The 16,456-nt window shown below is 37.6% G+C and overlaps 1 protein-coding gene and 1 long non-coding RNA gene across 2 annotated transcripts in view; one reads left to right on the top strand and one right to left on the bottom strand.

The window, feature by feature from the left end:
- The window catches only part of LOC122424919, a 526,871-nt gene that overhangs the window by 433,864 nt on the left and 76,551 nt on the right, over nucleotides 1-16,456 (bottom strand). The gene's annotated exons all lie outside the window — the stretch shown is intronic.
- MDFIC2 (MyoD family inhibitor domain containing 2) overlaps nucleotides 12,307-16,456 on the top strand; it is a 107,385-nt gene continuing 103,235 nt past the window's right edge. Inside the window, exons 1-2 of the mRNA XM_043443178.1 lie at nucleotides 12,307-12,394; nucleotides 12,969-13,056. Coding sequence (XP_043299113.1) covers nucleotides 12,969-13,056 — 88 coding nt within the window. The 5' untranslated portion in view covers nucleotides 12,307-12,394. The remainder of the gene's footprint in view (nucleotides 12,395-12,968; nucleotides 13,057-16,456) is intronic.

Genomic DNA, 16,456 nt, shown 5'->3' with positions numbered 1-16,456 from the left:
GAAAACCCTAAAGACTCCACCAGAAAATTACTAGAGCTAATCAATGAATATAGTAAAGTTGCAGGATATAACATTAACATACAGAAATCCCTTGCATGCCTATACACTAACAATGAGACAACAGAAGGAGAAATTAAGGAAACAATTCCATTCACCATTGCAATGAAAAAAATAAAACACTTAGGAATAAATCTACCTAAAGAAACAAAAGACCTATATGTAGAAAACTATAAAACACTGATGAAAGAAATCAAAGATGACACAAATAGATGGAGAAATATACCATGTTCATGGATCGGAAGAATCAATATAGGGAAAATGAATATACTCCCCAAAGCAATCTATAGATTCAATGCTGCCCCTATCAAGCTACCAACAGTATTTTTCACAGAACTAGAACAAATAATTTCACAATTTGTATGGAAATACAAAAAACCTCGAATAGCCAAAGCAATCTTGAGAAAGAAGAATGGAACTGGAGGAATCAACCTGCCTGACTTCAGACTCTACTACAAATCCACAGTCATCAAGACAGTATGGTACTGGCACAAAGACAGAAATATGGATCAATGGAAAAAATAGAAAGCCCAGAAATAAATCCATGCACCTATAGACATCTTATCTTTGACAAAGGAGGAAAGAATATACAATGGAGAAAAGACAATCTCTTTAACAAGTGGTGCTGGGAAAACTGGTCAACCACTTGTAAAGAATGAAATTAGAACACTTTCTAACACCATACTCAAAAATAAAGTCAAAGTGGATTAAAGATCTAAATGTAAGACCAGAGACTATAAAAGTCCTAGAGGAAAACATCGGCAAAACACTCTCTGACATAAATCACAGCAGGATCCTCTATGACCCACCTCCCAGAGTAATGGAAATAAAAGCAAAAATAAACAAATGGGACCTAATTAAACTTAAAAGCTTTTGCACAATGAAGAAAACTATAAGCAAGATAAAAAGACAGCCTTCACAATGGGTAGCAAACGAAGCAATGGACAAAGAATTAATCTCAAAAATATATAAGCAACTCCTGCAGCTCAATTCCAGAAAAATAAATGACCCAATCAAAAAATGGGCCAAAGAACTAAACAGACATTTCTCCAAAGAAGACATATAGATGGCTAACAAACACATGAAAAGATGCTCAACATCACGCATTATCAGAGAAATGCAAATCAAAACCACAATGAGGTACTATCTCGTGCCAGTCAGAATGGCTGCTATCCAAAAGTCTACAAACAATAAATGCTGGAGAGGGTGTGAAGAAAAGGGAACCCTCTTACACTGTTGGTGGGAAGGCAAACTAGCACAGCCACTATGGGGAACAGTGTGGAGATTCCTTAAAAAACTGGAAATAGAACTGCCATATGAGCCATCAATCCCGCTGCTGGGCATACACAATGAGGAAACCAAATTGAAACAGACATATGTACCCCAATGTTCATCGCAGCACTGTTTACAATAGTCAGGACATGGAAACAACCTAGATGTCCATCGGCAGATGAATGGATAAGAAAGCAGTGGTACATGTACACAAAGAAATATTACTCAGCCATTAAAAAGAATACATTTGAATCAGTTCTAATGAAGTAGATGAAACTGGAGCCTATTATACAGAGTGAAGTAAGTCAGAAAGAAAAACACCAATACAGTATGCTAACACATATATATGGAATTTAGAAAGATGGTAACAATGACTGTGTATGTGAGACAGCAAAAGAGACACAGATGAATAGAACAGTCTTTTGGAGTCTGTGAGAGAAGGCGAGGGTGGGATGATTTGAGAGAATAGCACTGAAACATGTATATTATCATATGTGAAACAGATCACCAGTCCAGGTTTGAGGCATGAGACAGGGTACTCAGGGCTGGTGCACTGGGATGACCCTGAAGGATGGGATGGGGAGGGAAGTCGGAGGAGAGTTCAGGATGGGGAACACATGTACACCCGTGGCTGATTCATGTCAATGTATGGCAAAAAACACTACAACATTGTAAAGTAATTAGCCTCCAATTAAAATAAATAAATTTTATTTATTTAGAAACAAAATGATCACAAAGACAAAAAAATAAATAAATAAAATTAATTCATAAAAAAAAAAGAATGGCCCCAAATGTTCTGAACTTGGTAATACGTGTGTGTGTGTGTGTGTGTGTGTATGCATGCACTTGCAAAATCTAGAATCTCAGAAAATGTAAGCAGAGCAGGAAAAAAAACTTTTTTAAAGACTACGCCTAAACACATCATAGAGCAGATGCTGAAAAACAAAGATTAAAAAAAAAAATTAAAGGGACTGGAGAGGTGGAAAGGGCATGATAGATATAGGGGAACAATAATAGGAAGAATGTAAAATTTAAAATAAAGGCATGTAGAAAGGGAGGGATAGGTGCAAGGAAGGAGGAGGGAAGGAAAAAATGAAACTAGTGAACAAGAACTATATACTCAAGATACCCTTCACAAAGGAGAGGAAACTCAAGACATTTTCAGATAAACAAAAACTCAAAGAGTTTGTCACCAGCAGACTTAAATGTTAATAAGTAGTAAAAAAAAAAAAAAAAAAGTTCTTTAGGCTGAAGAGGAATGAAATCAAATGAAAATTCAGGTTTACTACAAGGAGTTGAAGAAAACCAGAAATGGCAACTATGTGGGTAAACATTAAAAAAAATTTTTTTTCTCCTTCTCCTAATTTATTTCAAAGACAGTTGACTATTTAAATATACACATGCACACACACACACACACCCAGGAACACTGCCTGTCAGATTATAACATTTGTAGATGCACAGAATATATATAAAAAAAAGTGCAAAAGTGAGAGTGTGTTAATGGAATTATATAAAGTTACTACATTTGACGTGAAATGGAACAATATTTACATTAACTGGACAGTAGTAAGTTAAAGGATATATACCATAACCCCAAAGAGACAAAAATCTTTATAACCCACTAGCAAGTGTCATTCACATGTTTTTTCTTACATGTTTTCTCAGTGCCAATCAAGGTCTATGTCAGTAAAAGAAACTATAAGGTATAAAAATAATTAGGTCAAAGTAAACAGCATCTTTTTAATGGTTTGGCATGAAACATGAATAAAACTTAATGCATTTTATATCCCAAGTGTCATTTCTTAAACCTAAACTCTTCATAAGATCTAACATCTAATAAATCCTTGAATTGGTATGCCTTGTGATGTTAGCTGTAACTTTCAACTGAGAAAGCTTGTGTTACAAATAGGGAATTTTCTTCTTGTTTTATTTGCCTTTGCCTTTGATACTTTGGACCAATGTTTATTTATTCCACGTGTATTTTTGTTCCAACACCACATAATCTCAAAGAGAATTTTAAAATGTAAAATGTGATGGCATATAATGGTCATTAGAACGGCTACTACAAACGTTAATTAACTTTCTAAATAATATAGAGATTCCATTCTATAGCAGAAAACATACTTTCAAAGGAGTAGTGCACATCCTATACCATTTTCATTTTCACTAATCCTTCAAAAATATGTACTCTATGAGTCCTCAAATTCAATAATCCACGTTTGTGATTTCTCTACACATTGATTAACATCATATTGTGCATTATACATACAATACCACTGTTATAAAAGCAATGGCAAGAGACAATGTAATGATTTTGTAGACAACCACAAAAGACTAATATGGCAGCATATAACTATTTGTTTGTTAAACAAGGCTCTAGCTTCACACACTCAATTTTATTTTAAAAGAAACAAGAAGAGGAAACACATGATGATCTGGCAGAGATTTGTTTGTCAAAGATAGCCTTATACTGGATACTCTGCCCTTAAAGATTCTATCTCTGGATCAGATTTTGACTGGGAACTAGAAATTATGCTGCATGAGTCAAAATAAAAGGAAAGAAATAACAAAATAAAAGTACACTCAAACTATATCCTTTTAGAAAAGAAAACCAAAAAAGAATTTAACAAGAAAACATGAGCCTGGAGACTGCATTCCTGGGTCTGAATTGTTTAGTTCATTATTTGAAATGAGCACAAGAAACACAATTTAGACAGGGGATTCTTTTAAAAATGTGCTTATTCTCCTTGGAGCTTTGTCAGACCAGTCTGACTTTAGATGCTGGCCAGTCATGTCTAAGCATCCTTTTGGACCATCTATTCCAAGTCTACTCTGCCTGGAATCCACTAGACTTAACTCTATTTTACTTCCTATCATCAATTGTGGTTTATCTTATTCATCCCAAGGCCCAGTCTAGCTCAAAAGACTAAATCCAGTCCAAACTAGACTCCATCATCCAGATGGAGAATTATTTGGGCCAAGTACTTCTCTAGGTGGGTGAATGAATGATTTAGAGGTTGGCATCAATATGGAATGCCTGTAAGTTCCAGTCAACGGACACTAGTGGCTTATAGTTGATTCAGGATAAAGTTATCATAGAATTGCACTCATTTCACATGCCAGTAAGATTATGCTCAAAATCTTTCAAGCTAGGCTTCAGCAGTACATGAACTGAGAACTTGCAGATGCAAAACCTGGGTTAAGAAAACGTAGAGGAACCAGAGATCAAATTGTCAGCCTTCAATGGATCATAAAGAAAGCAAGGGAATTCCAGAAAAACATCTACTTCTGCTTTACTGACTATGTGAATGTCTTTGACTGTGTGGATCACAACAAACTATGAACATTTCTTAAAGAGATGGGAATACCAGACCACCTTATCTGTCTCCTGAGAAACCTACATGTGGGTCTAGAAGCAAAGGTTATTAACAGAACTGGACATGTAACAAATGACTGGCTCGAACCTGGGAAAGGAGTATGACAAGGCTGTATACTGACATTCTGCTTATTTAACTTATATGCAGAGCACATCAGAGAAATGCCAGGCTAGGTGAATCACAAGCTGGAATCAAGATTGCTGGGAGAAATATCAACAACCTTAGATATGCAGATGATACCACTCTAATGGCAAAAGTAAAGAGGAACTAGAGGGATTCCTGATGAGAATGAAAGAGAGAATGAATAGCTGGCTTAAAACTCAACATTCAAAAAATTAAAATCATGGTATCCAATGTCATCACTTCATGGCAAATAGAAGGGGGAAAAGTGGAAACAGTGACAGATTTTCTTTTCATGGGCTCCAAAATCACTGCAGACAGTGACTGCAGCCATGAAATCAAAAGATGCTTGCTCCTTGGAAGAAAAGCTATGACAAACCTAAACAGCATATTAAAATGCATAAGCATCATATTGTCAACAGAGGTCCACATAGTCAAAGCTGTGGTTTCTCCAGTAGTCATGTATGGATGTGAGAGCTGGACCATTAAGAAGTTTGGAAGAAAAGAAAGAAAGTGAAGTCATTCAGTTGTGTCCGACTCTTTGTGACCCCATGGACTGTAGCCTGCCAGGCTCCTCTGTCCATGAAATTCTCTAGGCAAGAGTACTGGAGTGGGTTGCCATTTTCTTCTCCAGGGGATCTTCCCAACCAAGGGATTGAACCCATGTCTCATGCATTGCAGGCAGACTCTTTACCATCTGAGCCACCAGGGAAGTCTTTAGGAAGGCTGAATGCCCAAGAATTGATGCTTTCAAATTGTGGTACTGGAGAAGATTCTTGAGAGTCCCTTGGACTTCAAGGAGATTAAATCAGTCAATCCTAAAGGAAATCAACCCTGGATATTCATTGGAAGGACTGATGCTGAAGTTGAAACTCTTTCCTGATGAAATAGGTGGAAAAAATCAAATATCATGTTTATTAATGTCTATATTGTTGTTTGTTGTCGTTTAGTTGCTAGGTTGTGTCCGACTCTTTTGTGAACCCATGGACTGTGGCTTGCCAAACTCCTCTATCCATGGAACAGAGACAAGAATATTGAAATGGGTTGCCATTTCCTTCTTCAGAATATCTTCTTGACTCATGGATCTAACCTGCATCTCCTGCATTGGTAGGTGGCTTCTTTACAACTGAGCCACTAGGGAAGTCCATTAATGTCTCTACAGTTTGCATTAAAAATTATTGCTAATACAAAGACGAGAAAATAATTTAAAATGAGTTGTCTGATTTCAAAATATGGTATTCTTCAAAGTGAAGAAAAAAAAAATCCCATATAGAAAATTTAACTAATGTCATCCAGTATTCAAAAAAAAAAAAAAAAGCCAAATTCAAAGAGCAAAAGTGATATCAGAGGGTGGCAAAAGGCTAAGGAGAGAAAAATAATGAAATGGAACAAGAGAAATATTTTAACTGTTAAAACATGATTAAAATATATCAGTCAAAATTGGATAGTATTTCCAAATGAGAAATGAATTTTAGCTTATTAATAATTCCCTCCTCAGAACTATTTATCCAAAGGAGTTTAAAGTTTGTGATTCATTTAACAAATACAAATAACTATATCACAGTAACTGCAAAAGTAAAACAAGTGGGAAATATGTATAAATCAAGAATAATCCAAGAATAAATTACAATCAGGAATAATCCATGGGTTTCCCTGGTGGCTCAGCTGATAAAGAATCCACCTGCAATGTGGGAGACCTGGGTTCAATCTCTGAGTTGGGAAGATCCCCTGGAGAAGGGAACAGCTACCCATTCCAGTATTCTGGCCTGGATAATTCCATGGACTGTATAGTCCATGGGGTCACAAAGAGCTGGGCATGACTGAGTGACTTTCACTTTCACTTCAGGAATAATCCATAACCTCCAAAGTAAAAATGTGGGCAAAGATTTGAATTAAGTGTCTCTCTAGGGACAGATGATTGGAAACTAGGATAGTTTAACATAAATAAAATATATAAAAACAATCACAGAATGTGAGGTAAGGATTCATCATCACACACAAGTAGGAGTAGGGTCTCTCAGAAACTGCACAGAATAAGAGGTTATATGATTTGTAAACTTAGATCTAAAGCCATGGTGAATCAAAAATGGTTTCCATTTAGGAGTAACATGAATAATCACATAGTCTAATATTAAAATATAACTGAAAATAAACTAGGAGGAATAATATGATCAGCAGTGTTTTGGGTTCACTCGGTCTCTCCTGATTATTTCTTCTTATCTGGACAGCATTTGCACCTTAGATTTCTTTAGCTCAGATGACATCTCTGTTCACTGTTTTAAGATTACTGTCACTGCTATTTACCAAATATCTTTCTGACCCCACTAATACCTAAAATTTAGATAATTTGCTTTTCCAAAGGTCAATGCCCAAACTACTAAGGGCATTAGATATTGTCTCCAAATTTATGATGAAGAGATATAAAATGCTTTAACTAGAGAAAAGAGACAACCAAAGAAACTTTTAATCAGGTCCCCTTTGGGACAAGGAAAACAACATTGTTTTTTGATATCCTGGTTTTGGATATCCAACCATTATTAATCTGTAGGTGATCTGGGAAACAGACTCTTGGAGGGCACAAACAGAACCTTGTGTGCAACCAGGACCCAGGAGAAAGGAGCAGTGACCCCACAAGAGACTGACCCAGACTTGTCTGTGAGTGTCCAGAAGTCTCCAGCAGAGGCGTGCGTTGGTGGTGGCCTGCTGCAGGGTTGGGGGCACTGAGTGTAGCAATGCATGCTATGTTTTGAAAGAGGTATCCATTACTGTCATTACTTCCACCAAAGTTTGGCCCCAGGTAAACAGCAGGGAGGGAACACAGCTCCACCCATCAACAGAAAATTGGATTAAAGATTTACTGAGCATGGCCCCATCCATCAGAACAAGACCCAGTTTCCCCCTCAGTCAGTCTATCCTGTCAGGAAGCTTTCATAAGCCTCTTATCCTTCTCCATCAGAGGGCAGACAGACTGAAAGCCACAATCACAGAAAATCAACCAATTTAATTCTAGTAATGGAAACTAGAAATCACAGAAAACTAACAAATCTAATCACATGGACCACAGCCTTGTCTATCTCAGTGAAACTATGAGCCATGCCATGTAGGGCCACCCAAGACAGATGGGTCATGATGGAGAGTTCAGACAATATGTAGTCCACTGGAGAAGGGAAGGGCAAACCATTTCAGTATTCTTGCCTTGATAACCCCATGAACAGCATGAAAAGGCAAAAAGAGAGGACACTGAAAGATGAACTTCCCAGACCAGTAGGTGCCCAGTAAGCTATTGGAGATCAGTGAAGAAATAACTCCAGAAAGAATGAAGGGATGGAGCCAAAGCAAAAACACCACCCAGCTATGTATGTGACTGGTGATGGAAGCAAGGTCCAATGCTGTAAAGAGCAATATTGCATAGGAACTTGGAATGTTAGGTCCATGAATCAAGGCAAATTGGAAGTAGTCAAACAGGAGATGGCAAGAGTGAATGTCGACATTTTAGGAATCAGCCACTAAAATGGAGTGGAGTGGGTGAATTTAACTCAGGTGACCATTATATCTACTATGGTGGGAAATGATCCCTTAGAAGAAATGGAGTAGCCCTCATAGTTAACAAAAAAGTCTGAAATACAGTACTTGGATGCAATCTCAAAAACACATGATGATCTCTATTGATTTCCAAGGCAAACCATTCAGTGTCACAGTAATCCAAGTCTATGCCCCAACCAGTTATGCTGAAGAAGCTGAAGTTGAACGGTTCTATGAAGACCTACAAGACCTAGAACTAACATCCAAAAAAGAAGTCCTTTTCATTATAGAGGACTGGAACGTAAAAGTAGGAAGTCAAGAAACACCTGGAGTAACAGGCAAATTTGGCTTTGGAATACAGAATGAAGCAGGGCAAAGGCTAATTGAGTTTTGCCAAGAGAATGCACTGGTCATAGCAAACACCCTCTTCCAACAACACAAGAGAAGACTCTTCACATAGACATCACCAGATGGTCAACATTGAAATTGGACTGATTATATTCTTTGCAGCCAAAGATGGAGAATCTCTACAGTCAGCAAAAACAAGACCAGGAGCTGACTGTGGCTCAGATCATCAACTCCTTTCCAAATTCAGACTTAAATTGAAGAAAGTAGGGGAAAGCACTGGACCATTCAGATATGACCTAAATCAAATCCCTTACAATTATACAGTGGAAGTGAGAAATAGATTTAAGGGACTAGATCTGATAGACATAGTTCCTGATGAACTATGGACAGAGGTTCATGACATTGTACAGGAGACAGGGAGCAAGACCATGCCCAAGAAAAAGAAATGCAAAAAGGCAAAATGGTTGTCTGAGGAGGCCTTACAAATAGCTGTGAAAAGAAGAGAAGTGAAAAACAAAGGAGAAAAGGAAAGATATACCCATCTGAATGCAGAGTTACAAAGGATAGCAAGGAGAGATAAGAAAGACTTCCTCAGTGATCAATGCAAAGAAATAGAGGAAAACAATAGATGGGGAAGACTAGAGATCTCTTCACAAAAATTAGAGATTCCAAGGGAACATTTCACTCAAAGATGGGCTCAATAAAGGACAGAAATGGTATTGACCTATCAGAAGCAGAAGATACTAAGAAGAGGTGGCAAGAATACACAGAATAACTAGACAAAAAAGATCTTCACAACCCAGATAATCACAATGGTGTGATCACTCACCTAGAGCCAGACATCTGGAATGTGAAGTCAAGTAGGACTTTGGAAGTATCACTACAAACAAAGCTAATGGAGGTGATGGAATTCCAGTTAAGCTATTTCAAATCCTAAAAGATGATGCTGTGAAAATGCTGCACTCAATATGCCAGCAAATCTGAAAAACGCAGCAGTGGCCACAGGACTGGAAAAGATCAGTTTTTATTCCAATCCCAAAGAAAGAAAATGCCAAAGAATGCTCAAGCTATCACACGATTGCATTCATCTCACATGCTAGTAAAGTAATGCTCAAAATTCTCCAAGTCAGACTTCAACAGTACGTGAACCGTGAACTTCCAGGTGTTCAAGCTGGTTTTAGAAAAGGAAGAGGAACCAGAGATTAAATTGCCAACATCCACTGGATCATTGAAAATGCAAGAGAGTCCCAGAAAAAACATTTATTTCTGCTTTATTGACTATGCCAAAGCCTTTGACTGTGTGGATCACAACAAACCATGGAAAATTCTGAAAGAGATAGGAATACCAGACCACCTGACCTGCCTCTTGAGAAACCTGTATGCAGGTCAGGAAGCAACAGTTAGAACTGGACATGGAACAACAGACTGGTTCCAAATAGGAAAAGGAGTAAGTCAAGGCTGTATATTGTAACCTTGCTTATTTAACTTCTATGCAGAGTACATCATGCGAAATCCTGGGCTGGAAGAAGCACAAGCTGGAATCAAGATTGCCGAAAGAAATGTCTATCAGATATGCAGATGACACCACCCTTGTGGCAGAAAGTGAAGAAGAACTAAAAAGCCTCTTGATGAAAGTGAAAGAGGAGAGTGAAAAAGTTGGCTTAATACTCAACATTCAGAAAACTAAGATCATGGCATCTGTTCCCATCACTTCATGGCAAATAGATGGGGAAACAATGGAAACAGTGGCAGACTTTATTTTGGGGGGCTCCAAAATCACTGCAGATGGTGACTACAGCCATGAAATTAAAAGATGTTTGCTCCTTGGAAGAAAAGTTATGACCAACCTAGACAACAGAGACATTATTTTGCCAACAAAGGTCCATCTAGTCAAGGCTATAGTTTTTCCAGGTGTCATGTATGGATGTGAGAGTTGGACTACAAAGAAAGCTGAGTGCTGAGGAATTGATGCTTTTGAACTGTGGTGTTGGGGAAGACTCTAGAGTCCCTTGGACAGCAAGGGGATCCAAGCAGTCAGTCCTAAAGGAAATCAGTCCTGAATGTTCATTGGAAGGACTGATTTTGAAGCTGAAACTCCAATAGTTTCGCCACCTGATGAGAAGAACTGACTCATTTGGAAAAGGCCCTGATGCTGAGAAAAACTGAAGGTGGTAGAAGAAGGGGACAACAGAGAATGAGATGGTTGGATGGCATCACCAACCCAGTGGACATAAGTTTGAGTAAACCCGGGGAGTTGGTGATGGACAGGGAGGCCTGGCATGCTGCAGTCCATGGGGCCACAAAGAGTCAGGCAGGACTGAACTGAACTGAACTGATCATGTCAGAAGTCTTTACGAGAAAGAGGCATACAATGGGGAGTCTGAGCCCTTAGGTGGGAGTGGGGTGAGGGGGGAAGTGTTATGTGTTATAATCTTATCAGAAGAATAAAGCAAGTTTACATAAGACCACAATGGATATGTGTATGCCAGAAGTCCCAAGAGAAGGGAATGATCATTTCTAAATGAGTGAGATTAAGAAGACTTCAAGGTGGAGGTGAAGATGGGACTCTGAGGCAACATTCTGAAATGTTAGTAACAGAAGCAGATAAGTTCAAGGAACTGCAGCACTACAATTAGGTTAAAGTGGAAAGAAGGTTAGGCGACGTGGAGAAATCTTGAAACTTGAAGCCACAGTGTGAAAATAACGTTATAGATTCTTATCAGTCAAGGTTTTTATTGGCTGTTACAGGAATCTGAAATTTATCTTTGCTCCCAGTTTTATTGTTTTCAAAAACTATGTTGATCAGTCAATTTTCAGATAAAACTGAGCAAAATAGAAGAAATGAAGTTGGGAAAAAGAGGTGAAATGGACACAAGACAATCAGATAGCAGTTTCTATGTTAAAGACACTGGAGGAAGCAAACCACTTAGGGTCAAAAAATAAAGATTATTTTTTCATAATGGAAAAAACAGCATTTAGGAATGTTGGATGATTTATTGTCATACATTCCTAAGGGTTATGCTTTTTGTTGTTAAACTTCTGTTGAAAACAGTATCTTTGCCTAAGTATCTAATGACAAATCCTCTTCGGAATGTGATTTCAAATTCTTTTTGGAATATTTGAAGACTCTCAAAAGAACTTGAAATGTGTTCTTGTTACCTATAAAATGTTAGAAACACTTGCCTTTCAAAATAGCAGCTGCAGGGTGAACATCTAGAAAGCAAGCCCAGAGAGGCTCCCCTTCTTTTTTCTGTTAACCCAAGTAGTCTCTATATATTTTTCGATCTCTTTTTTCTATACCTTTTTATATTAACCAAAAGTGATGAATGGCGGGTGTGGAAGGAAGGGGACTGGAGAAACCCCATCCATTTGAAAAGAGTTCATTCTTTTTACCCTGTTTTGCAGAGTGTCATTTTAAATAAGTGCTAGCCAGGAGAAGGTTTTTATTGTTTTGAACCACAGGCTTTATATTACCTTAAAAGAAAAAAAGAAAACCTCTCAGCTGCAAGTTGGATGCTTCTGGCAGCAATACAAATCTAGCACCACCCAGGGAGGGAGCGTATTTGCTTCTTCGCTCACTTCTGGCAGGGCAGAGGAATGCTGGACATCGAGAGACAAGAAGGGAGGCTGTCCAGAACATTGCCACGCTGCTTCCCTATCCCTCGCCTTGGGCCTCCTCCCTTGTGAACACACAGGTAAGGACACTGAGGTGCTGATGCAAGTGGAGCATCCTAGCTCACTGTGACCAAGTCAGGGAGGAAGTCAAGTGCAATGTACTGAGGATGCCTACTAGGTCTCAACACCCTCAGGAAGCTCAACCTGGCCTGGCTGAGGTCATAGGGTTCTCATTCTTTCCACCACACTGCTAAAAAGGTCCTGCGTTTCTTAGCTTTTCTATCTTTGTGTATCACTTTGAAGCATGCTTTTCTCTAGACTGTTAAGAAAAACATTGAAACAGCCACTGAATGTTTGCATTTTGACAAATCGGAGGCTAGTTGTTCATCTGTTTTTCTTTTGTATTCAGAAATCAGAGCTGACAGCAATCTTGACTGCTGAAAGTAAAATATCATCTAAAGTTTCATTTTCAATGTAGTGTTATAAAATACTACACGTGGATAAAATATAAAATTTAACATTAGACAGGGAGCTGAAAAACTACAGAGATAAAATGTTCCTATAATATGGCAGTCGTCTCTAAATATAAGGTTTCATGTTATAAATTTGGGTTCTTAATGAATTTTTTATATCATCAATTCTGTTTCCACTTAGATGTCAGAAACTGAGCTGGAAAAGATAAAAGTCAGAACAGCTGAGCATTTTGAAAATGACAAAAATAACATTTCTTGGTTGAAGGAAGGTAAGTTCTCTTACTGTTGATTTTCTATCAATGTGAAAATTGTGCCTTTGTTTATAAGCAAAAAAGAGCAGGCAGAAGGAGGAAAAATGCCCTGCAGTTCAAATGATATTAATACTTCTGGTTTTCTGTTTCTTTTTTTTTTTTTGGCCTAAGTGGTAGATTGAGGGTGTTTAGTATTGAAATGCTTTTTGTACATCTTAGGCTGCAGGACACTCAGATGATTTTATAGGTAGGGGAATATATACTTCCAATTCAGATACACGTTACCTATAAGGTTCTTGTTGTGCTAGAGAATTTTCTCCTTTGTAGCCAGGAAGATGAAATCATTTGAGGACAAGTAATTTTTAAATAATAATCACAGAAAGGAGTGCAGGCTGTAGGAAGTCATGTCTACAAATAGAATTGTCATTCACTGCAATTACAGAGCCACCTTCCCAGGGGAGAGTGCTGTCGGCCACAAGCACCGTGTGCGTAAGATGCCTGCTTGAAATACATACACAAATCGATAAGTCCTCCTAGGAGGAGTACAAATTTGTGCACTTTCGAAAACACGTATAAACTCATGATTATTTACTAGAAGGCTTTATTTCATAATCTTTTCTTTTTATAAATACCTTTAATGTTTCTTAAAGGAAACTGATTTGATATTTTATTTAAATAGATAAGTTGTCTCTTTTACACCATTTCCTGAATCTATTCAATTGTAAAAAGATGGCTCTTAAGTAGTTGTCATTCCTCAAAACTGTTTTCTAAGGTCACAGGAGACTTTAATATATATGTCAAATAAGTTCTATTACATCAAACATCATCATCATTAATACATCAAACACAATGACAATGTGCATTAGTGATTATGCTGAATCATCAAAACAACCTTATAAAGCACTAATTACTCCTAATATTCAGGTGAGAAAACAGAATCTCAAAGAGTTTAAGTAAATTACCTAAAATTACAAAATAAGAAGTGACAGAGCTGGGATTTGATCCCAGACCCTAAGACTCCGTAGCATATAAATTTAACTACCACTTTTCACTGTGTTTCAAAGAAAAGATGTTTAAGTCACTTATCAGGACATGATTGTGCTCAAAAACCTTCCTGAAGTGTTTAAATCAACACCTTCACTTTCACATATACATCTTCCATCCACTCTTATTCTTAATTGCTCTTTACCACCACTGTCATTTTTCAACTGTTCACTCTTTTAAAAAAGATTATCCTTCTGCCCCAGGGCCCCATAATAAAATTTAATAGCTGGGACTCATCTCTAGTGAAGACTTTATTTCAGGATAAAAGTGGGTACAGACATGAAGTATTCTCAGAATCATTTCCTTCCAAAAGCCACAGAGCTAAGAAATCCTTTTTTTTTTTTTTTAATTTTAATTAAACAATCTTTTAAATACAATCTTAAAAAAAAACAGAAGTAAAAACAAAAACTGAACTTAGGCTAAAGATCCCCCTGTGTTTTTGTTGGGAAGACCAAACCCACCAAGACAGAGGAGTTCTTTACTGCTACTTATAGGAAAGTTTATCTTCTTTTGTTTTGCTCTAGCTGCTCCATGCTATAGATGTATCATAGAGAAATAATGACAAAATTGATAGACTAGTCAATTGCTTCCTGAAAATTTTTGTTTTTAAAAAACTGTCTCTACTAAGTACAACTTCGGATTGAATTCTTGTATTCTACAAAATCTAATTTCCCAGGTGACCTGTTTTATCCCAATTGGACACAATTTAATCTACACTCAAATTATGTTTACTGTATTTCATTAACTGTGAATTATCAGGAGGAGTTAGTTTTTGAACATAAATGTCTTTTCATTTAACGTTAAGAAAAAGTTTATATGTTGGCTTATTAAAAAAAAATATACTGGTGCAGTGGCAACAATAGAGGATTTGAAGTCAGGCAGGTGAAGTTTTAAATTTTCTGCTCACTTGTTTGCTAGCTGGTGACTGTACTGTTATTTAACCTCTCTGAGCTTCAGATTCCTTAGCCAAGGAGTATAATATCTACCTTGTGAAACTATGGGGAAGATAGACCATTATTTCGTGTCTTTTATCCCCTCTTTAAAGCATGGTTCAAAATCAGATAATTATTTTTTGAGATTCTGGTTCATAGTTTGAACAATGAGCACTACGATCAGTGCTATATGTTTTTACAGCACTGTCAACAGAAAGAAACTCTATAAAGAGGCGACAAGGCAGTTTATCTGGGATCTTAGAATTGCAGTTTGGGGAATCCTCCCAAATCAGATTTGGGAGGAAACCAGAATAGTGTCTGGTCACAGAAAATGGGCAGGGGGTTTATGGGGAATAGAGGAAGATCATGCAGGCTACACAAGCTTGTGACTGAAGATCTGGACAGGAGAGTAAATCTGTTCCACACATGACTCGGCTATCGAGCTTACTTATCTTTTACTGGGGGTAGATGGGATTTCCTTAGTACAGAAAAAGCACAGTTCTTAGCACTATTCTTTCCTTCTGGCAACTCAGCCAACTATTCAGTTGCTTTATTTTCCCATGTTCAGTCAAAGCTCAGCATGGGCAGCAAACATGGAGGTCCTTCTTGCATGCCTCAGTCATTCCTGCCATTGTTTCTCTCACAGCATTTCATGTAAATTCCTTCCTTTTGTCCCTGCAACCATTTGGTGTGCTGGATATTGGTCCATTTTCCAGATTAAAAGACAAAGGCTCAGAGAAACTAGTTTTATTTTTTAATCACAAAAAATGCTTTTATTTATTTAGCTTCTTACAATACTCACATATCATAAACTGACAAATTCATATAAATGTTTAGTCTCTAAGTCATGTCCAAATCTTTGGCAACCCCATGGACTGTAGCCCACCAGACTCCTCTTACCATGGGACTTCCCAGGCAAGAATACTGGAGTGGGTAGCCATTTACTAGTCTTTCCCATTCTATTGTTTTCCTATACTTCTTTGCATTGATCACTGAGGAAGGCTTTCTTGTCTCTCCTTGCTATTCTTTAGAACTCTGCATTCAAATAGGTATACCTTTTTTCTCCTTTGCCTTTCGCTTCTCTTCTTTTCACAGCTATTTGTAAGGCCTCCTCAGACAACCATTTTGCCTCTTTGCATTTCTTTTTCTTGGGGATGGTCTTGATCCCTCCTTCCTGTACAGTGTCACGAACCTCCCAAGCATAGTTCTTCAGGCGCTCTATCAGATCTAATCCCTTGAATCTATTTCTCACTTCTACTGGATAATCGTAAGGGATTTGATTTAGGTCATAGCTGAATGGTCTAGTGGTTTTCCCTACTTTCTTCAACTTAGGTCTGAATTTGGCAATAAGGAATTGATGATCTGAGCCACAGTCAACTCCTGGTCTTGTTTTTGCTGACTGTATAGAGCTTCTCTAACTTTGGTTGCAAAGAATATAATCA

Source organism: Cervus canadensis, chromosome 22 (genome assembly GCF_019320065.1).
Source record: "Cervus canadensis isolate Bull #8, Minnesota chromosome 22, ASM1932006v1, whole genome shotgun sequence".
In the NCBI taxonomy this organism is placed as follows: Eukaryota; Metazoa; Chordata; class Mammalia; order Artiodactyla; family Cervidae; genus Cervus; species Cervus canadensis.
Note: the sequence above shows the minus strand (reverse complement) of the source record. Positions and strands in the feature narration are given on the sequence as shown.